The sequence below is a fragment of the Ascidiella aspersa genome, chromosome 5, assembly GCF_963924565.1.
Source record: "Ascidiella aspersa chromosome 5, kaAscAspe10.2, whole genome shotgun sequence".
NCBI classification, from domain to species: domain Eukaryota; kingdom Metazoa; phylum Chordata; class Ascidiacea; order Phlebobranchia; family Ascidiidae; genus Ascidiella; species Ascidiella aspersa.
In genome coordinates this window covers 28,885,985-28,909,954 of record NC_139451.1, presented here as the reverse complement: position 1 = coordinate 28,909,954, position 23,970 = coordinate 28,885,985, and the positions used below count along the sequence as shown (strand labels likewise).

Genomic DNA, 23,970 nt, shown 5'->3' with positions numbered 1-23,970 from the left:
GGGTCCGGCAACCTCTTTCTAGTCGCGGGCCACAACTAAACTCAGAAAGGTTTCTGCGGGCCGCACAAAATGTTTACCGTGTTTGTTAACATTTTTAAGTCATGGCGCACCTGGCAAGTGAAGCGAGCGCGATTTTTTTTTTATATACCGGCATTTCTTTGCAAGTTTTTATTACATAGCCGAAAATAGAAAAATGTTAAAAATATGTCTCGAACATTTTGAATACGTTTTCCGTGACGGACAGCTTTCTAAGGCGTAACATAAGAAAGCGCTAATCAGGTGAAAAAACAGCATCAAAACGTAAACAAACCGGACGCAGAATAATGATTCGAAAATTTTTCGCACTTACGTGGTTGAAATAGTTAAAAAGTATGTGAAATAGCCTCGTGTTGTCTAATTTGTCAAAGAGGCTGCGGGCCGGATGAATTACATCGGCGGGCCGTAGGTTGCCGACCCCTGATTTATAGCCTAACAATCGTCCCTTTTACCACTAAGGCAAACCAGATTTTGTTTGGAAGGCAAATTAGGTTGGATAACAAAAATATGCACAAATTCATTCTGAATCAGACTGCCACCGATACTACCCTAGTATCAGACGAACACCGACACTATAACTTAACATCGGGTATTGGCTCCGATATTATCGGAATACTTTAAAAGTGGTATAGCTGAACGTTAAGTATAAGATGCCTTATACTAGGCTTATATTGATACCGAATAAAGCTGGAATTAAAACCTGATCTAATTTTATGATAACGGTCTTTCCGTAATTATTATTATTAAAACAAAGAAAGTTATGTAAGGAAAACTTAAGGTCCCCTTTTGTAAGCAACTAAACATTACCCTCAAATCTAATCCATTCGATGTATTTCCGTGTTTTACAAAATAAAAAACGTTTTTTGGTTAACAAACCATAAGTCATTGGTACTAGTAACGTCAATACTATGATACGTCCGACAAAGCAATCGCTATCAACACAGTGTAAAAACACTTCGCCACTTCGCAATGGTAAGTACAATATCGTTATAGAAAGGGATGAAAACTCAACAACAGCATTACAAGCGAAAAGAACAGAAAGGAATAATCAGATAAAATCACAAGTTCTCAAAAACGGGCACGCATTATATTAGGGTGGTATTTTGTAAGGCAGAGGATAGTCAGTTACAGCGTAGGCGTTCAACACTTTAAATGGGTAACCTTTTCTTGCTAACACACAAAGACTCGTTTTAACTTTTTGAAGAACAAATCCTGCTAGGCAGCGTTTGGTCGGTTTAGCATTAGGATGTCCACAGGGTTGTCACACAATTTTCAGCATAAAAAAAAACAAAAGAAATTTAAAGACTTTTTTAAGATATTTTTTTAGCTTTTTAGAGACCTAAAATTGGATCGCTCGACGCGTTTCGAGTATGGTTTTATCAATGAAATACCAAATGGTTGGAAAATTGGTTTTCTAGCGACACATTATAAACACTTAACCAAAGCTGCACACAAAATAATTTCAAAGACTGTTCAAAGATTTTTGGAAAAACAGGATATTTCAAATATTTTTAAGACGCGTGTCAATTCAAAGACAACAAAATACTTTACTTCGAGGCAAATCTTTAGCTAAAGCAAAGGAGTTAATGAAAAGTGTCCTGGCCGCAATGTGCATGTTACTTGAACGAAAATCTGACAGACGCAAAACGGGTGTAAAGTTAGCAGTAGAAGGGCAAAACTCCACTCGGTAAAAATAGCTGCGGTTGGGATGTCATCATTATGATTGATGCAATGCAGCACATAATCATAGAAAAAAATCATATTTTTCAGAGCAACAGTTGCGAAAAATAGCCACGAAGATCCGCAAATCGCATATATTCTGCCAACTTTATTCAGATTTAACAAATTTTGGGAACCGCGTGAATTGAAATGGGAATGACTAAGATAAAATTAATGTCAACGCAGTTTCGAGTAGACTATAATAACAATTTTAATTGTTTTAAAAGGCATAGCAGACCACATTCCTTTTTGTCTAGTTAAACCACGTCTAACAAGGCATGGTGAAATGGCCACGATTAAAATCAATGAAGTGAAAAGCAGAAAGAATTCAAAGCCCATAGATAAGTATAGGTAGCATTTTTAACGTTTTTTTAACCAAACATGATGTTGTGAATAAATAAAAGCATTTTTCAAGCGTTCAAAACGCCTCCCACTTCTATATGGGCTTTAATATTCATACCACGTCCAACTGAAGGCCTTTCTGAAATATTGCGATTACGCGAAGTGAAAACACAATACAGCTTATATGGTGAATGGTGATGGCAAATGACTAGACAAAAAGAATGCAGTGGGATGACTTAATAGAGGTGCGTTACATTTAACATCACGCAAAAGTCCAAAATCACACCTCAAAAGCACTGTAAACAAGCTACAATGCAAGGGTTAACTTTCGCGCTCGTCGCTTACTCTTGGTGCCACCAAGCGGATTTACAAATTGAGCGTACACGCCGCAAGGATGACTCAATCGAGGTTTCGAATGTGGACGAGGACAGTTCCAGCTCGCCCAGTGATCAGAGGTGAAACACTGCTCCATTCGTTGGTCTGTGGGTCGTATGACTCGCACGTGGATAGGTAGGATTGCCCTGTTAAAAACATATTAGCTATATTTAGGAACACTAAACACGGATCTGTTGATTATCTTCAGTAGAAAGAGAGTGGCCCAAATAATAAATATAATTTCAACTGAAAAATAATTTCTACTGAAAATATTAGCTATATATGTGAAATTTTGAAGTTGCTTGTACTAACAGAATACATAGTAAGCATGGCGTATAGTTGTTTCTCGACTAGCTCCCCTCTTGAGTCTGTGTAGCTGCGTTTCTTGGATCATTAATCGACAGATTCTGTAATTCTGAGATGGCTTTCGGGGTCAATGATCCAAACGACTTAGGCAAAGTCAAGTAACTTTGCTTAAAGACCTATTACAGTCGTAGTAAGAATACCAAAGCCCATACAAACGAAGGTAGCCTTTTGAACGTTCCGTGTATCTCTTTATTTATTTTTCACCATTTGAGTGAACATAAATAAAGATATATCCAAAAAAACATTCACACATATGTGTGTTAATAGCTGAGATCTAGCCCTTCGAAGCTGCTTTTTGACCAACGACTACGGCTTACGTATAATTCTGCGATGGCTTTCAGTGTACGATATATTCAAAACGTTTAATATGCTACCTACGTTCTGTATGGACTATGATATTATTTGTACGCGTTATTGCAACCTCCAACCATTATTGCTCCAGAACTAATAAAGTCATCTGAAAACAGTGGCCTATGTGCTTGACTTAAGTCGTTCCTACATTGCTGCAGCGACCCTTAAGAACCCAGAAAAATAAAAACAAACAAACCGTCGTATCCGCCGCAAGCGTAGAGTCGGCTTCCAAGCACGCAAACCCCTACAGCGTCCCTGGGAACACTCATGGGGGCCACGGTCATCCATTGGTCGATCTTGGGGTCGTATCTGCCGGAAAACAAGCGAACTCAAACTTACGGCTTAAACTGTACGAGTACGACGGCATTGCTAAAATAGTCGAATTAAAGTTGACACGATTTCCTTGGCGTAAAAGTCCGATGTTTTAAATGAAAAAGACAAATTTTACTGCAGCTAAAATATCAATTTTATGGGCCCGATTCTATTTTTTTACTTTTGTTTATTAGCAACTTCAAGAATGGTTTAAGAAAACAATATCGAAGTAAGCACGTCGGACATCGGTTCCCTTAAGTTAACTTCTAAGAACTTTTTTTTTACAATTTTTACCTTTTTTATATTTTTTACACAAAACTAAGTCTACTTAAATAAAAATACTAAAAACGTTGCGAAATTTCTTAAAAAAAACAAAATAACAAGATTTCATATTTTAAGAACATACAATACAAACTTCTTACGAGTTTACATAGAAATTTAAAAACACCTTAAAAAAACATTTCAAAAGTGTCTTTAAAACGCTAAAACCTAAACCTACCTCTCGACGGTTTCGGAGAGCTTCGATATCTGGTTGCTGGCAGGGGCGTCATGGCCCCCGATGGCATACAGGCGCTCCTTGCACACCCCCACACCCACCCCACCCCTTCGCTTGGTCATTGGGGCGCAGTTGGTCCACTTATTTGTGTGAGGGTCAAAGCATTCAACTGAGCGAAGGCACGAACTTCCGTCCCTACCCCCGACGGCATACAGCCTGGAAATATCAAGATATAGAGGTTTAGGGTGGAAGAAGTATCGTAACAAAAGCAAAAAGGGGGTTGCAGGCAGACTTGGACAACTAGATTTATTTTAGCTTTTTAAATTAGAAAATTAAATTAGATATGATTGATATAAGTAAATAAATTAAAATATTTGGATTTGAAACCAGACGGGTATGCAACGACTGTAGAAAGCCGACTAACGGTACGCGGCCCAAAAAAGTTGAGAACTCTAGATATAAAGAAGGGGTCACCAAACGTTTTTCAGAAAGAGTCTGATATAAACTTTTTGTCGAACTTAATCAACTTTGGTTGGAAGTTGTGTGAGACGTAATAAGAACATCAAAGCCCATACAGAAGTGGGTATCATTTTGAACGTTTCGAATAACTCTTTGGGATGTTCTTAATGAACTTGATTATCGTTTCTTCCGAACCGTTAGAAATAAGTGCATTTCTAAGCAAAAAGGTCTACGACAATTAGGGCATCCAATGGCAGAAAAGTCTAGACTTTTAGACCTTGAGGTCCTGGAAATGCACTAATTTGGACCTTTAGGTAAACTCCCGGCGTAGATAAATTGAAAATATTCGCTGAACATTCACAAAAGATTACAAAAAGTGTGAGATAGCATTAATAACACTTGACCCACCCTAACCCAAACGCTAACCCGAACTCAAATAATGCGCGTTAATGTAATAATTATTTGAATGCTGGTGAAAAAGCCCTAACTCGGGTGGGCATAAGATAGTTTCTCGTCTATGGTACCATAGGATGTTACGTCACAAATTGGGGTATTGGAGCCTAAAGCGTTTATGTAATTATTAATTCAATGCACATTATTTGGGTTAGGGTGCTGGTTAGCGTTTGGGTTTAGGTAGGTCAAGTATTATTAAACTTAATCTTTTGAAGCACAATGTTAAGTCAAATTAGTGCATTGTCCGAGACCTCAAAGTTATTCGTGTGAGAAGTCGGACTTTTTGATCCTTTGGATGCACTAATTGTCGTAGGCCTTTTTGCTTAAAAATGCACTATTTCTACCGGATCGGGTGATCGTTTAATGTAGGAAAAAGACAGAAAAAGGCCACTAAGTGATAGGCTCCTAGAAAAGGTTATAACTACCGTTTAAACTCACTGTCTCATGAGACGCGGACCCTGGGCAGAGTGTGTTGGCGTTTACGAGTAACCGGTGGGACAAACGCGCACTTTTTACTAAGATATTATAGTCTTGACTTCATGCTATTGTAAGGGTTCATGCTATTGTAAGGGTTCATGCTATTGTAAGGGTTCATGCTATTGTAAGGGTTCATGCTATTGTAAGGCCTCTTAAAGTTATTAAAATCAGTCAGTTGTCGTTTTACATCGATTTTAGGCCCCTAATTTATATAAGTAAAATATTAATTTTGAAACCAGGTTTTGAACCCAGTGATACGCTTCTATAAAAAAGGTTAAAACAACCGTTCACTCACTTGTCCATGAGAACGGCCACGCCGACCGTGCTTCTCGACACAGACATAGGAGCCACGTAGTTCCACGCCCTGGCCTGTGGATCCCATCTCTCCACAGTGTTCAGGTAGCTCCAACCATCGTGACCACCAACCGCGTACATCGGCCCGTTTAAAACAGCAACGGCTGCGAGAAATAAACGGTTGGTGTTTTCTACTGTAATATAGAATTAAAGGCGCCGAATAGAGGGATCTAGCGACTGCGCAGTCGGTTAAAAAAACGGGTCCGACACTGAGACCGACTAAAAAAATGCACCCGAGTCCGACCAGTCCTGAGCTCGACTTTAAATGTGCGGTTTCAAGCCATGAGTCCCCGTATCTTGTATTTCATCCATTTACTAATAAAAGCGGATATTAAGAAATTCAGGGTGTTATATATACAGGTGATTCTTAGCAGGGCTGCGCAGTCGGGTATCAATAACCCCCGAGTACGGGTCCCATGTCCGACTTCGACCAATAAAGGCTAAATGTGCGATTTCGTCGAGACCGGAGTCCAGTTTCGACTCAACAGTCTGTTGTTTCATATAACACACCAACAATACATGGTTGGAAAACATTCCACTATTTGCTATTACAAATTTACAGTTTGGGGCCTTATCAGTTACGAAATGTGGTAATGCAAACGTCGGACTAGGGACTCGGGCAGTTATACATGGTCTTAAGTCCACCTCCTGCAAAACAAATCGTCTCCAACTTCGACTCCACAGCCCTGGATTTTAGACGCATAGGATTTGCACACGACGTTAAAACGCCCTGGAATTTGACTAAACAATTGGTTTGACAAACGCTCTACGGCTACGAATTTTAAAAGGCGTGGAAATTGTATTGGAAATAAATATTTGGATAAGGGACGTTATTGTTACAGTGAGAACCGGGTTTGTTGTGTTAACCTACTGCGAGTCGGAACAGGATAGAGTTGTCGTAAGGTTACTTAAAAGACTCGAGTAGTACCAGCAACTAAGCTAGGAAGTGTAAGTCATACTGGCCAACGACGACACACATATTATAGTACACCAGGAGCCTTCCAAGGGGATTACCGAAATCAGTTTTAAACTGAAGATTTCGTGCAAAAATGGCCAGGTCAGAAAAACAACTATAGCCTGCGGTGAGGTTCGAACTCACGAGCTCGGTTATACCGGGACCGTCTCGATAGCTGTTCAATCAAGAAATTTCGCGCAGGCAAATCTGGGTAGAAAGCTTAAGTTTGCGGTGAGGTTCGAACCCACGACCTCGAATGTTCCAGCTACGAACTGAGGTAGGAAATGTATGTGGGATGTTCAAGTAAAATCCCAAGAGATTCTGGAATATTAGGTTTCAAATATAAAATAACGATTCCAGAATATCTTATCTTCGTTATTTTTATTATTCATTTAACTTATTTTTTGTTTGGGGAGGGGGTGGGGGGGTATTTTTTTATCCTTTACAGGGCCTGCAGTAACATCAATTAATCGAACAACATTTTGTTAACATTGTAATAGTAATAAAAAAATAATCTCCCAAATGTCTACTATTTTAAACAACTGCCATTTTGAAACCAAGTGTAAACTGTAAAGTGTTTGCATCGTTTTTTTGTGTTTTTTCTAGAGACTGATAATGCCTTATTTCGTGGCGAAATAATGTTAATGACTGCCTTTGACTACGGCAGGAAAGTCCAAACGAATATTTATATTTGCTTCCATTTGAAGTCATTGTCGTCCTTCACGAGTATATTATAAGTAGGGTTTGGGTCCTAAAAGTAAATTTATTGTTTTAGGGTTCTTCTCATAAACCTTGTTCTTTACAACACCCCAAAAAAACAAATCCATTGGTGTCAAGTCAGGTGAGCGTGGTGGCCATTCAATGCTACCTAAAAAAAGTTTAATAACTGTAAGCCTACTTTTGGCCCACCCTGTGTACAAAAAAATAGTTGTTCAATTAAAGATTTACGCGCCTGGTAAATCACAATAAAAAGTTTGGGCTTGCGGTGAGATTCGAACCCACGACCTCGACCGTTTCGGGCTACCAACTGAGCTAGAAAGTGTAAGTGGGGAGCATACACAAAAAGCGATTGAAACTCACCCAACCCGTGCCTGTGAGTGCCCACGGGCGGCATAACACTCCACGTCTTGGTGCGAGAGTTAAAACATTCAACAGTGTTGACTGTCTTTAGGCCGTCGCGACCTCCAACCACGTAGAGCTTGTCGTCCAACACAGCAACACCGAACTGCAGTCGACGCCCGGTCATGTGAGCAATCTGCGACCACTGATTGGTCCGCGCGTCGTATCGCTCGATGCTGGTGGCACCTGATTGGACGAAACGCATTTAGAGGTTATTGACGTTTCTGTGACCTGCCCCAGGTGATTTCGGCTTCGGAGTCGATATAAAATGTAACCACAAATCGATTTCCCGTTTCGGTTCGTAAAATAAATAATAAACATTTTTTAGGCGACTAGAAAATTTCTATTCCCCTTTCAGGTTCGTAAAATGAAAAATAAAAAACTTTTTGACAACAGGAAAACTTCAACTTATTTTCGGTTAAACAAAAACTCACTATTTTTGAAAATGAATAACATACATAGAAAATAAAAAATAATAGACTAAGGATTTTGGTATATGACTTAATTCACCTATCTTTTATCAAGGCAAATGGACGAGATGAATAAATATTTATTTAAAAACGCTAGTATTGCTTTTGTACGGCCTGTGGTATTTACACTGCGCCATTATGGCGACCTTGAACCATTGTTCACATAAATATCGTCGATTTAAGCGCTGAGAAACACACATGCATAGCTGTACAGTGCAAGCAGCAAATAGTTCAAAAACATTCGCGATATTTCACAATCCTTTGCCCGTGATAAGTTTGTTAGTCTGTTTTGGATGGAGCATAACAGATTGATTTAATTTTTTTAAATGTTAGGTGAAATGTGTCTATATTTCACGTTAAACAGCAAATTACACTGAAATATTTAAATTTCTTACAATATCTTATAATCGATGTATTTTCTTACAATATCTTGTATGGAGTTATATTTACAACATTACATACACAGAACCACACAACTGAACCCAAATGCCTAACTGGCTGCAAAAGAATTATAAAAAAAATAAAAATAGGAAACACGAGTTACAAATAGGGCGACGTTCGGCAAGCCTTTAAAACATATAAAAAGTGAAGTGCAGAAAACATGAAGGGAATAAAAGCAAGGCACCGTAACAACATTCATACTTACAAGTGAATCCAACTGTGTGAAGATTGCAATTCAATAAATGAAGGAAGAGAAGAAAGAAATACGAAAAGGTGGTTAGGTAAAATAAAAGCAAACTGTGGCCGCTGGAAATTTTGATCAGAAGTGTAGAACAGTACACAAACCTTTTGAAGCAATTTAAAAATACTAGCGTGTATTTGGAATTTATCCAAGCCAGGATGACAGGAGTTATCAAATTACAGTGAATGGAAGTTATTCGCACAGTTTACATACAATGTATGAATATCAAAACCCATGTAGAAGTAGGTAGCATTTTTATGGTGAAAAAAAAGCACTGCTTTAAAGTATATATACTGCTATCTGTAGTTTGCTTTAGCAGTATAAATATTTAAAAAATAAAAAAATTCAAAAAGGGTTCAAAAACATACTTTGTATTATTGTATTGGCTTTGATTTTCATTCCATGTCTAACCTCAACCTCCAGACATTATGATTCTAGGTTTTATGCCATTCAGTCATTATTTCGGTTTAGTTTTAATCACAACTAACAAACTTGGTTAGTCAATGAATATTCCAAAATAACTAAGATTAATTTAATTATTAGCTGAAGTATATTAACTAAAAAATCGATGTCAATTAATAGTAATACTATGTTAGTTTAAAAAAATAGTTACCAATATTGGGTTTGCATACAAAAGTTTGATGATCACATGCTTAAGCAAGCTTTTTAATCATTTTTCCCTTTTATTTAAATAAAACTTTCAGCGGCAATTTATAGATGAAGTTCAAGTATTTATTGTTGTCTTCTTTTGGAAAAAAATTTAAAATTAGGTGAAACTCAGTTTTAAATGCGTGTTTGCAATAATTCTAACATTTTCATGTATTGATAAAAAATTGTACAGTTTATATAAATCCAACTTGGCCTAAATTTAATGTTCGCCTTTTTAAGAACCCTAAAACTTGTTGAGTGTCTTCAAGTTTGGAAAGCTCCAATTTAAGTCTAAAAATTAATATTGTCTGCTAAGAAGACCTTAAAAAAAACACAGTATACCTTTTGACGTATCCATGCCTCCAATAGCATACAAGTGCCCAGTGGTTGATTTCCTGGGTGGCTGTGTGCAAGGGTGTTTCTCTGGGAGCATGTGGTGCACCATGGCATCTACCACTTGATGCTCACAAGCCAGGTTTTCAAACACCAGTGGATTAAGATGCACACTTTCCGCCACAAACTGAAAAAAAAACATTTACTTTAACGCAGTGTTTCTCAATGGACTTCAGCCATAAGAACTAAATCAACGACAGAACAACATACAGATTGGAATAAGACCAAAATAGGACTAAAACCCAGTAGGCGTAATGACATCTAAATCAGAATAAGTCCTAAATCTGTGGGAATAAAACAGCGGTGCCCTAACCGCACTGGTCAAACTGCCCAAACGTCCACACCAAAGCGGGAAATGAAACCAGTAAAATGGTAAAAATTGCAATTCAAATTTATTTTACATCTGTCATTTAACCAGTTTCTTTCATTTTGCCTAAATGCCTCTTCAATTTTTAATGATGTGAAATAAAAGTATGGGTACTGTTGGGACTAACAAGGCCAGCACTAATTAGTTTTTAATTGCTACTTAAAATGTTGTTCTTAAGACTTGTTAAAAGCAAATGATCTCCATCTTTTTGACTTATTAGTGAAAGGGTTTCTTTTATACTTGTTTATAGGGATGACTGTGAATTCCCTAGGTTTATGGGTAATGAGGGAAAGTAGTTTTTGTTAACAACAGATAGACTATAAAATTGTTATTTACACTTCATTCAGTAATTAAATCAGAAAAGAATCAGCAGTTGTTTTTATTAGTGGTGAAATACATTTGACTTGCAGGCCATTTTTTAGACTTTTGATATTTTTCTACAGTCTACACCACAAATAGCAGTTTCCAAGACTGAGTAACCACAAACAACCTGCTGTGTTTGTTTCACAATAATGCAATAAATGATTTTTGATATTTCATCATGAAAGTAACTAGTTCCTCAGTTATAAAGAAACAACAGTACCCAGGTTGGTGGTAGCACATACATCATTTCCCAATAACTATAAAATGCCCTAAGATCAATAAAATGGGTAGCAGGTCAAATGCTTGCCAAGAGGAAGTGCATATTTGCATAAGGTAAGGCTTGTTATTGATAAGCAAGTTGATATATAAATTGTTGAACTATAGATGTCATAATTATATGCTCACTTAATGTTTTCCTTGGTAATGATAAGTTACTATTTACATAGTGAATACAACTGTAGCCGATAATTTTATAAAATCATATGATACAGACATACAGTAAATTGTGTGTTGTTGGTTCTTAGAAGATTATTTGATATATTTCAAAAGTTAGAAAGACATATTTTCTTCCAAATTAGTAAAACACAAATTAAAAAAGTTTACTCTTAAGTTAACCCTATGACCCAAAGAAGACAGGCGTGAAATTCAGGCCTAAAAATTAATTTAATTAATTAAATTAGGTAGAGTGACTTAACACAGTCATACCTCCTTGTCAATGTAGGTAAGTCGAATGTGCGACAAGAGGCGCGGCATGTTGACTTTTCTCTCTGCTTCAGAATGCTTGACCCACATGAGCAGGGCTTCAAACATGGTCAACTCATTTGGAACATTGACATCGTCGCTACACAGCAACTCACACACCTATAGTATAAACAAAAAAAATTGAATTTAAAACAAACCACAGGCAATTAAAACAGTAAAATTAGCTAATCTGTTAAATCTGTGTAATAATAAAGTATTTCAGAAAAGAAAAAAACACAAGCGCTTATTTTTTATTTCCATTTTTTGCATTGTTATGATGTATGCACCAGTGTTCCGAAATAAATTCAAATATATCTATCTATCTGCCTCACCCGATCCAATGGCAGCATGAGAAACTCATTGTTGCGTGTCACATCAGTGAAGTGATCCTGTGAAAAAATATTTTTTTAGAAACATTATATTTTATATAAATATTAGAACAGCAGTTCTCAAAATGGGTCTCAAGGAATCCAAAGCTGTTTTCCGAATGGGTTTTTAGGGTCTCCAGTTTCAAATTTGCAGCTTCATTGATAAGTTACAAGATGGCTTGTGGTTTATGTGTATTATAGGTTAGTGTTAGAACAATTGCTTATTCATAAATTTAGCAGAAACTTGGGGTTACATCCTTGAGTCAAATGACTTGGGTAGAAATTAAGTGTTTTCATTTAACAATTCAAAAAAAATATTTATCTATTTCAATTTTTTCATAGAAAAGAATTAGCTTGCTGCATGTTTTTTTTTTTGTTGAGCTGATTATATTCAGACAAGTTTACCAATTTTAAAAGTTCCACGTTTTACTTTTGTTGATGACATGACTTGAAGTTGGCTTTAATAACGACTCGACTGGGACTTAACTTAGGCAACTGATGACTTGGACTGGGACATGACTTGCTAAGTTTTAAAACAACCTGACTAAGGCACAACACTGGTATAAACTACACAAACCAACAGACAATATGTTAACAAAGATTAGTTTTTACCATGGTGTATGCATGAGCAGCTTTTAGCAACGAATTGCAACATTGCATATCGGCAAAAGAACGGATGCCAAGACAGTTGGAAGGGTGAAGTTGCTTCATCAAAAATGAGCAACCTGCTTCGACTACATCGACTAAACGCAGCATGTTTGCAGTCGCCACCATTCTCTCTACATTGTCTTCTCGGATTTCTAGTTTTCCTAAATAAATTTTGGTATTTTTACTGTTAGTTTATTATCTGACATTAAGATAAAAAAGGATATTTTTTACAATGGAATAAATTAAAGGACTATTGAGAATTGTGTGAAATAAAAAGCATTATTGTCTTTGATAGCTCATGGTGGTGCCCAATTTACAATTAAATGTAATATATGGTTTGAAAAGACACTAAAAATCATCAATTTTGGTTATTATATATATATATATATAGATGGTAAAATTCTAGCTTGGATTTGTTTTATTATTGAAAGGCATTAGCTTTCCTTAATCCAGCTTGATATGACAATAAATGAAAAATGTGTATTTATGTCATGAGTTTGACCAAAACCAACAGGTTGCTTCCAACTAAAAATCAGACTTGTATTTATCAACTTGTTAAGGGCAAACTAAAACAGAGAATGTAACATTATGCTAGAATAGAAAACTGAACAGGAACAATTTGGTTGCTGGTAGTTACCGGTATAAATGTAGCCTATTAGGTCAGTAAGAGCCTCTTGGTCGATATCAGTCATAGTGATCTCTTCCTGAGTTGCCTCCACAACATTGCTATTGAACATCGCTCGAAAATACTCGGAAACAGAAGACAGGACAAGGCGATGGGCTGGGATTCTTTTGTTTCCGACTTTAAAACAAAAATATTAAAATATTACCAACCTAAGTACTGCTACATATCATAATTGATACAGAAAGCTAAGTCCACTAACTTAAAAAAAAATATGTGGTTCCCAAACTTTTTTTGGCTCATGACATACTAAAATATTTTTAACTAATTCGCGACACACTTTTAACTGAATAACAATAGAGTCATTTTACCATCGCGTTAACACACGACAAACTACACGTAAATGTCTCAAAATTCATAATTTTGAATTAATAGTGGGTATTTAAGTCTAAAATGCTTGTGTGTATGCCTATCTGTATTTTCCAAAATTAAAAAAGTTTGGCGGCACACTTAAAAACTTCTAGAGGCACACTACTGTGCTGCGGCACACAAAGTTTGGGAAACACTGACCTAATGTAAACAATATGCATTTCGTTTCCATTTAAAAAACAAAAACAAGATAGAGCTAAAAATTAAACTTGCCCCACATAAAAGTTTGCTTTGGCCAAAAAGGTAATCAATTGAGTTTAAACATAAATAAAAGTGCATGTGTAAATTCATTTTGTAACAAACTTTAAATACATTTTGACAATATAAACAACATAGTCTTTTAATTTTAATCAAGGTAGTCTAAGCCACTCTAGTTCCCATTCTAAAAACATCGCAAAAACCTAATAGAACATGCTGTGTGCAGTGTATTTTGTTTTTCTGCTTTAAAAATAGTTTAAAATAAACAGTTTCGGAGAACTTCAATGTCTATTAAAACTAAAAGCTATTCCTTATACCCTCATATAAAGTGCTAGTAAATTCTGATTGAAAATCAAATAAACAGATGTTCGGTTGTTGGCACATAGGCAGACCGTCGCAATTTTGCCAGCCTTCTGGTGACAAGCATTTTAGGCCCAAATTCTTCAGTTAGTCCTGTGAAGTTAAATGCTGTGACCGCTGACCTATTGTTAGTAAGTTTATTATTTGCACAAATTGTTCTGGCTAATATTTTTGGAGACCAGATTTTGTCATAATGGGCATAGGTATCTTGTTTTTTACTTTAAAAACAGTTTAAAATATAAACCTTTTAATTTACATTTCAATAGCTCTAAAAGCTAAAAGGCATCCCTTTTATTTTACTTGATAACCAAGCAAAAATAAATTGTGATTGAAAATGACATACCACAATGCGTGTATAAATAATTATGTACTTTTACTATCATCCTATAGTTAAGACTATAATGTTCAACAAGACAAGGAATTTCTTAGGAATTGCAATCTATGCTTGACCTAAAACTAAAAATTTAACTTTATAAACTTATTTTATGTATGTATTAATAGCTAAAAATAAAAGTTTCTCGCGTAAAAAAATCAAATCAACTCACCTAGTATGACTACATCGCACAGCCGTTCGTCGTTAAGGTGTTCCTGGATGTTTTTCATCATAGTTTTGGCATGATCTATGCAGATGAAAGCATCAGCTGGCTCCATGGTGCTTACGTGATCATTACCGACTAGAAAACAGTTAAAAGGCTCGGCAATGTAAACCAGTTTGAGTGTATCCCGCACCGGAAATCAACGCGATCGTTTTTTTGTTTGACCCCTTCCTTTATGTCTGCGGGCCAGCTGTTTAACGCCTTTGACAATAATGCGTGACCAATGAGCAAATAAAATAAAGTTGGTTTTGAAAAAAATTGTGAAAAGGCCCCCTACCTCGGGGGATATTGCTGCGAAATTGAGGGATTGCAGTAGGAAAAGTGACTAAGACGGTTATTTCCACCAAGCGTTTTGTTAGACCACTTTTGCACATCCATCAAACTACGTCATAATCATGTGACCCGTGATAACAACAGTACACAATAGCCATAAGGCTTCTTCAATTTCAAAGGATCCTGAAGTTTATTACTTCGTAGGATACCGGTAGTGACTTGCTAAATAAATAGGACGTTTTTAAGTGGAATATACTGGGTTTGAAGGCTGTTTATTTGCAAAATGCGACAAACGTCACATGCTGAATAAACCTTTTGAATATTTAATATGTTGTTGACAGATTGACAATCGACGGCATTTGAAAATTAGAGCAAACTCTTAAAATCAATATATCATGTTTATTTCTCGTTTAGTTCAACTAACACATTCATATATGATGCATTTTGTTCTGGTGAATTCTTATTGGTACCAAAATGTAAATAAATGTGTTTTTGTTTGTTTTATTATAAGGCGCTGGTCTAGAATCCTACCTCATTTGTGTCAAGGAGTTTTTGTCGTTAACTTTATTTGGGTTAGGATGTGACTTGTGAGCTAGCACTTGTGTGAGCCTTGTATTTTTATTTTCGTTATCTTTGTTTATTTTTTGCAATTTTAATTTTGTTACTGTAAAAAATAGTGGTAGGATCCCATACCAACACCAAAACTTCCAAGTTAGCAGTCAGCACTATTCTGAATCATATTATAAAAGTATTAAAATATAGATATTGCATAAATTGCCATAAGTATTGCATGGCTCTATAGTGTCACTATTAAAGTATTAAAATATGTATTGTATTACTATATAGTGCATAGGGTGGTATTCTGCAATAAAACCTAAAAAATGGCCCAACCCAGTGCCCCACCAAGCTACAATGAGGCAGTCGATTCAAAGGAAAAGTTTCCTGCATATGGGTCCCAGACCCCTTACCCACCTGCTCAAGCTGCATTTCAGCCCCAGACTAACCAATATTACCAACCTCAGGCTGGATTTGACAACCAGAACTTTACAGCCCATCCAGGTAGAGTTTATTTGTGTATTGTGTATATTTCGAGTATAAGGAGTTTTTCTCCTGGGTTTAGAGAATGTTTGTCGAATGGTCAAGTTATTCATGGCCACTTACAAAAAAGAAAAGTTTTGATAAATTAAATTTCCCTGTTTTACTTTCTTTTTACATCTCAATAAACTTTTGGCCAACAATAAATCTATGGATTTGCATAAAAAGAAACAAAGTATTGTTTATGTGTTTAAATTGTAAAGTATCATGTTTGGTATCAAACTGTATTATGTATTATTCAAGATTTTTAAATACCTAGAAATTAATGTGAGCAGTTATATGTTCATTTTTATGAAGTTTTTAAACATGTTTCTGTTAGAAGTAGTTAAATCTCATGACACTAAGTTTTGATAGACAAATATAGCGGTTTTCGGATAATTTTGGCTAAGCCCCACTGATATATCCGGTAAATTTGAGGCAATATTTTTGCCGATGTTTCACCATGAAACCATTATGATTTTGCTTAAAAACAAATTTTATTTCAGAAACTCAAATGTTATTTGTTTTCATTTTCATGGATATCTGATTTGACATATAATATTTGGTTTACAGTGTTCAGCATTGTTTAAAGTTAATTGACCAAATTAAACATGTTTTATGATTGAATAGGTAGATAAAATGATTGTTATTAATATTGTCATGATATCCCAGGTATAATTTATAAAATAGGTATAGTGTATCGGAGGGCAAAAACATGAAAAGTTGGGTATCAGTAAAAAAATGATATCACCTGATTTCTAACACTTACTTCAAATGTGTGTTTTTAAACAACATTGCCATATAATGAATTTGTTACCTTTTTTAGATGAAATGGTCCATCAACCAGCACTTGGAAGTTCACCAAATGCTGTAAACCCAGTTAGCGTAGAAACACCGGGGTTTACAACAAGGTGGGCATTTATGTTTAAAATTGTTTAAAATCTCAATTATTATTTGGTATTTTGCATTGCTGCTTATCTTTTGGCTTTTAATATCTCTTAGGTTTTAATACCATATAGCTTGGTTTTAGTACATTGCTACTTATATTTTGACATTTATTATCTCTTGGAGTTTAATGGGTATACTATTAACAACTTGTATTTTAAGTCCACAATACAAAAATTGTTAAACTTGTATTTTGCTATTATAATTTATCATTTCTTTAGGACCGTGGTTCTCAAACTTTTTTCCCCCCAGGCTTTTAGCTTTTATAAATAATGGCACACCTTATCTTTGTTTTAAAACAATAACCCTACAATTAGCATGCAAATCTGTACTCATTCAAAATCCTTATTGTTCATAAGCTGTCAAATTCTTATTGTCAGTATATTCAATTAAAATGATGTGCTGGCTTATAAAATTTATCGGTTTAATATCATTTAAAAGATATTGCACAAAACTTCCTCATAGAACTTAAGGTGTCTACTGTCAACCAACAGCAGTTTAAGAACCACTACTTTAGAAGGAATCCTATTAATAAATGCTTTTTTAGTGGGTCGTTTGAAGACAAAGATGTCCGCCGACTATTTGTTCGCAAGGTTTTTATTGTTCTTGGCATTCAACTGCTCATCACATTTGGAATTGTTTGTATTTTTACCTTCATGTAAGTGAAGCATAAACATAGGCTATGTGATGTAAAGATTGACTAAAGCAATGTAAATTGTGGTATTTTAATTTCAAGTTCCAAAATGTTTTAATTCACTTTTTATTTTCAATGTATATGTTTTTGTATATGCAAAAAGTATCATTATACTTTTTTTACTTTTTTAGAGATTCTGTTGGGGTGTTTGTACGACAAAATCCGGGAATATACTATGCTGCATAGTAAGCCAATATATATATATGCACAGTTTTTGTTTAAAATATTATTAATTTAAACATTTGTAAGAATAATTTATTAGTAAAAGCAAACATAATGAAATCAAATGTTTTTTAGTGGAATATTTCTGGTCCTCTATATCACCCTGGTCTGTTGCAGCAATGTTAGAAGGAAACATCCAGCCAATATAATCCTGTTGTTTATATTTGTAAGTTGAATGATTGGTGATAAGTTAATCATTTTTAGGTGTGTTTTTTATACATTAGGGCAGTGTTTCTCAACCTTTCATGGATAGCAGCATCCTTCAGAAATAACAAATAGTTTTTGGCACCCCTACAAGATTTTTCTGTAAAAAAAATAATTCACTACTAGAATGTCACAATAAACGGAACTGGAACAACACACATCTACTCTACAAAAAGTAGGCATTTTTAATTGGATTTATTCCACTGTTATCTTTACAAAAAATTGTAAGATTTTAGCAAAAATTAGATTCCTAAACATTTTCAAATATCTCTCGGCACCCTTGAGCATTAGAAATAGCACCCAAGGGTGCCGCGGCACCCTGGTTGAGAACCTCTGCATTAGGGTAACGACTTGTTCAAATATTATAGAGAATTTTTCACACATGATATTTGAAAATCCCAACTAAAGTGTTTTGTCATTACAACAGTATATTTGACATTAAAAAATCTGTTTAATATTAGCACAACCCTATTAAAGAATAGATGTATAAAAGATAAATGCTTGTTTTTGATAACATTGTATCTTTATTGTTAACTAACTAAATGTTACTTGCATTTTCTATTCAGTCTTAGTGCAAAAATATATTTTAAATCGATTGACTAGGACTGTTGAATTTCTACTGACACCAGTCAGACTTCAGTAACTATTTTCCGAAAGTAAAGCTGTAAATTCTATTTTATTTTTTGACTTGTATGTAAAAATATTATTAGTATAACTGTTGTTTTTATGTAGACCCTTGCTTTGTCGTACATGGTCGGCACCATTGCCAGTACATATTCCACAAGAGCTGTTGTTATTGCGCTGGGAACCACTGTGGTAGGTTCAACATGATTTAAATTATCTAAAATAATGATTTATTACTCTGTCCGCAACTGTGACATGTACAGTTGTACACATGTGTTTGGTATAATGGCCCAAGGCATGCAAAATACACAATTCAGATCAGACACAATAAACAGATCTTAAAAGATATATATATATTTCGCCAATTAAGGCATCATCAGTATATCTTATTCAAATAGAATCGATTCTATCTGTTCATTGTGTCTGACCTGAATTGCTAGCTTTGCTAGGGTATTTTGCTGTTACTGATCAGGAATTAAGGTCGACATTTATCTTGCAAGGGTCAAGGTGATTTCCATTATTTACATATTCAGTGCAACATTGGCCCCAGGCATGTTAATAGTTTCACTGTTTAATGCTTTATAGGCAATTGCTTTTCCATATTTTAGTTTAAAATGAATTTAGGCCATTTATCACTTTTAGCAAGTTCAGTAAAATTACTTTGCAAGTATATTTTGACAACTAAACAACTATAATGGCCTTTTTATACAAATTAGAGCTATGAGCTTCTAATTCTAATCTATTTTTTGGATTGGTGTGTGCCCTAATCTAGTTGAAATTTTTTTTCTGTTTTTACCAAATCTTCATACTTTGTCAAACTAAGTTTTTTTAGTTTCTCACTCTAAAAAATCTTGGTCACTAATTTGTGCAATTCATATACCAATAAGAAAAATGGTAATTTTATAAAAAATATTGTGAATTGATCAAAGGATGTCCTATTTTTAATTTATTTAGAAGTTATCTACTTATCATAATTTAAATTTAAATATAATTTATAAAAGCTGAAAAACTCTTAATTGTCAAAGTCTGTTTGTAAGCATGGAGGTCAATTTAAAACTAAAAAGCTCTAATTTTAATTTTAATCTTATTTAAAAGGATAAACAAATTTTTAGTTGTCAGATTCTGCTCGTCAGTGCCAAAATGCCATTTTAGTCGTAATGAAGAAGCCATGTAGAATATAGATGGTAAAACATTTCAATTGAGTGTTTTACTTTACAGATGGTCTGCGTGGCTGTGATCGCATTTTCGATGCAAACCAAGTTTGACTTCACCAAGTGCAGTGGACTTCTCATGATTCTTCTCTTTGTACTCATTATGTTCGGATTTATAACCATCTTCACTTACTCCAGGCCTTGGGTAAGACGTTTTGTCAGCTTGAACAATCGCAGAACTGTTGGCTATAAAATGTGCAACCGCTCAAAAAGGGTGCTTAATTAAGTAAATTATTATGACGTTCAGAGGTCGGATACCAGTGGCAAAACAAGTTGTTTTTGTGTAATTTGTAGTTTGATCCATATTATTGGAAAAGTCACTGCTTAATTGCAACCTTTTTTATTCTACTGAATTTGGTCACCAGATATTTTCTTGCCAACCTAACTTCATAACATTCTATAGCCATACTCAATAATAATAATATGATAGTTATCATATCACTAATTAGGTAAATAAAAGTCTAAACACAACAGACAACAAATGATTAATTCCATTGTATTTGAACTTTCAATTGTCCATGTGTCCTTGCTGAGTTATGTCTATTATAGCCACCAGCAGACACAAAAGTGCTGAAAAATCCCCAGTGCTATTTATATATTGTGTGTAATGTAAACTCTTTATCAGGGGCATGTAACACTATTTAATAGAAGAGAGTAATGCGGGCCCATATTTGTTTTTATAAAGAAGGACTGTAGTTACAATTTGTCATAACTGTACGATTCATAATTAAAAACAAATTTTAAAAGACCCATTACTCTTTTAAAAGCCATTGTATACTCTGCAGTATATAATAAACATGCTAGGTATAAATTAAATACAAAAGATAAGCTGAAAACAAATTCTATCAGCACATTGTACATTTTACACAGCTATCAGCCTGTTAGTGGAATTTACAATAAATACGTTTTTAAGTAACAATGCAGAGAAAAAAAAATAAATACAAAAAAATAAATATGTTTTGTTTTTTTGTAACAGTATTTGGATGTTGTGTATGGTGCACTTGGAGCCTTGGTGTTTTCATTGGTGAGTGGAAATTCTTTTCAGTTAAATTTTCGATCTACTATTTTTATGTTTATATAAAACAATGTGGAATTTTGCCTATAACTACATTATATTGCACAATTAGTTGTGCTGTTTGTTTCATCATTATTATGGATAGTTTGCTTCAAGGGGGACAAGGTTTTAGTAGCTTTAAGCACTTGTGGTATTTATAATTCATGTGTAAGCCTGAGCTGATTTAGCTGGTGTATACAATATTTAGCTGTTACTGACCAGCCACTAGTTTAAACATTTGATGAGCCTTTTTGACTTTTTTGGCACAATGTTAAAGTACATGGTCATGGGTACAACACCGACACACCGTTCATGAATCTGTAATGTAGCTTGATAATTGATGAATTGCGAAGCCAAAAAGGTCGTGAAAGTACATGTTTTGAGCATTTTATTTCAAATAATAGAATGCTTGTCATTGTCCAACTGCCTCAATAAAACGTTTTTTTTATTTAGTTGTTAAGGATAATTTACAATATAAGTGGTGGCATTAAACCGGTAACAGCCTTACTTGTATAATTGTATGTGCCTAAAAGCGGTTCAAGTTTATGTCAACTGGCTAAAGCTAAATGTTTGTCTTGTAAAAACAGAGAAACTCTTTTTAAATGGAAATATTTCATCCCCTACAATTTTTGTCTTTCGGATTTAGTGTAAGGTAAGAAATGGGGCTAAATCACAATTTCAAAGCTACTGCGCGATAACTACTTAAAGTTAAACTTAATCCAACATGTTTACCCCCAAAAAAAATCATGCTTGTTTACAAAAAAAAAAAAGATTTATAACTTTAAATGGATTTCTATTTATTTATTATTATTTTTTTTTGTTAAATGGATTTACCTAATCCATAAAACACGTTCGTTTACTGGCTAAAAATGACTGTGTTTTCTGTTTTACTATTTTTTACAGTTTTTGGCGTTCGACACACAGCTTATCATGGGTGGTAAACGATACGAACTTAGCCCGGAGGAATACGTTTACGGTGCACTTAATCTCTATATCGATGTTGTTTACATTTTCATTTTCCTGCTTGGTATATTTGGTTCGAGCAACTAGCGATTACTTTTTCATCTTTGTAAAAAACAACGATTTTCCTATAAATTGAATTTCTATGGTAAATTGTTTTAAATCATGTTTGCCTAATTTCCGATCCTCTATTTGTCGTATACTTACAACTTAAAAATGTTCTTTAGAATAATTTGATAACAATGTTTGAGTAAAGTGAACTTTAAATCGCAAATTTAGACTTTTTGTATAAAGCTATGAACAAACATCGTTCTGAAAACCAAACCAACAAAGAATTTCGGCAAAAACAAAGCCGTCTCAAAAATAGATTTTCGGCCCATAGAACTTACAACTAATTTTTTATTCATTTACCATCGGTGTTTAAACCAAAGTGTGTACTACCTTTTGCTAAATCCCCAATCGAACTAAAATCTGAATCTTTGCTTTTCATTTATAAATAGCTTGTCTATATATCTTATTTATAAGTTTCATTTACCATGTTTTTGTATCGGCTGTACAAAGTGTACATGAGACGATTTTTAATGTATGTGTGCATACGGTTGATTCAGTTGTTTTATAATGTTATTTTCTCCTATAATGTTATTTTCTCCAATAATATCTGTGTCCTAAAATATTGTATAGTTTTTTAACGATTGCCATTTACGAGTGAAACGAAACTTTTGTCATTATACCTTTGAGTTAATTTGCGTAATAATTTTAGGAAAAAAAGGAATGCTAAGTTTATTAAAAAAATGCAAAAAAAATTATGTAGCCCTAATTTGATTACACACGTCCGATAATTTTGGATCGGAGCCGATACCCAATACTAACTGTTAGTATCGATGTTCGTTCGATATTAAGATCTGATAAATGACTTTAATACGATCTAACTAAGCACTTGCCACTTAAGTTTTTTTTAGTCTCTCAGAGCTTAAGCTATTTTCTGTTTAACAACTTGGAAACATTTGTTTTCACGTTTTAGTTTTGATTAGCTTCCCTATTTTATCTTGTCATCGTAATGACGTCATTGTAAAATATCGCATTTCGAATTCAAATACAAAGTATAATTTGATTGTGATGTTGATTAATAAATATGTGTCCCAACATATGAGCCCGTCTTTTATTTAATATTACAACGATTTTTGAGTGATTAAGTAGATGCTGCGTTCTTACCATTTTGGCTGATTTCTTACCATTTTTATGTTATTCTAAATCGATCCACCTGACGTGAAATAGTTTGTGCAATATATTTTGGGCTTGTTTATGCACTTGTACATAGCTTAATTTCATTTTCGCACCGCTTTAGAAAACCAATAAAAGATTAGCACAACACTGCTTTGGTTTTAATTTTACCTAGTCGACTAGCCACTAGCGTATTTAAAATCTTTGTTGATTTTTAAGAGTTTAAACTAAGATTGTCTTATTTGAGCACGCCTCTGTTATCTCCTTACTATTTCGTTTGTTTGGTGCAATGTAAGGTAATAAATGAAGTTCAAATCACTATTTCAAAGCTACAGCGCTATAATTACATGACATTATACTGGATTCAGCACCTTTATCTAACTTCCATTTAGCGATATTGCTCAGTATGGTCACAAATTGCAAGAGAATAACAGAAACAGGGAAAAATAATTTGTCGCAAGTCATATCGAGCCCCTTCGCTTGTTACAAACTAAAATGTAAAACTCCTACACGATATTTAGTTGATATTTTTTCGCATATCAAATAGACAGTCAGCAAAAAATTAACAAAGACCTAGCTAGCAAACTATCGAAATAGGAAATGAGATAATTGCAAATCACCACCGAACAAGACACCGCAAATATATTCTGCAGCTTGCCATATTGCTTTAATGAAGATATAGCCTTATGCAGGTCAAATGTTGCTAGATGTAATTCAAAACTAAATTTTGATAAGATTTCGAACTGAACGACAATTTAACAAATCTGGCTTCGGTTTCTATTAATTATG

General features: G+C 34.5%; 2 protein-coding genes across 3 annotated transcripts; one reads left to right on the top strand and one right to left on the bottom strand.

Moving 5' to 3' along the window:
- Positions 1-850: 850 nt before the first annotated feature.
- On the bottom strand, positions 851-15,015 carry LOC146145800 (kelch-like protein 5). Of its 2 annotated transcripts, XM_083390282.1 has the most exons (12): positions 14,649-15,015; positions 13,132-13,296; positions 12,459-12,655; positions 11,811-11,867; positions 11,443-11,598; positions 9,957-10,134; positions 8,931-8,942; positions 7,776-8,000; positions 5,682-5,844; positions 4,001-4,213; positions 3,386-3,498; positions 851-2,618 (listed from the first exon to the last, which is right to left on the bottom strand). In XM_083390282.1, exons 1-12 carry the CDS (start codon positions 14,752-14,754, stop codon positions 2,497-2,499), a joined length of 1,707 nt encoding a protein of 568 aa, XP_083246408.1. In that variant the 5' UTR covers positions 14,755-15,015; the 3' UTR covers positions 851-2,496. The 2 variants fall into 2 exon arrangements, with proteins under 2 accessions (XP_083246408.1, XP_083246409.1); XM_083390283.1 differs by lacking the exon at positions 8,931-8,942.
- Positions 15,016-15,822: 807 nt separating this feature from the next.
- On the top strand, positions 15,823-22,224 carry LOC146145799 (protein lifeguard 2-like). The gene is made up of 9 exons (XM_083389563.1): positions 15,823-16,031; positions 16,873-16,957; positions 17,539-17,649; positions 17,817-17,870; positions 17,983-18,073; positions 18,844-18,927; positions 19,954-20,091; positions 20,923-20,970; positions 21,904-22,224. The coding sequence occupies exons 1-9, from the start codon at positions 15,854-15,856 to the stop codon at positions 22,048-22,050; spliced, it is 936 nt and encodes a 311-aa protein (XP_083245689.1). The 5' UTR covers positions 15,823-15,853; the 3' UTR covers positions 22,051-22,224.
- The last annotated feature ends 1,746 nt before the right edge of the window (positions 22,225-23,970 follow it).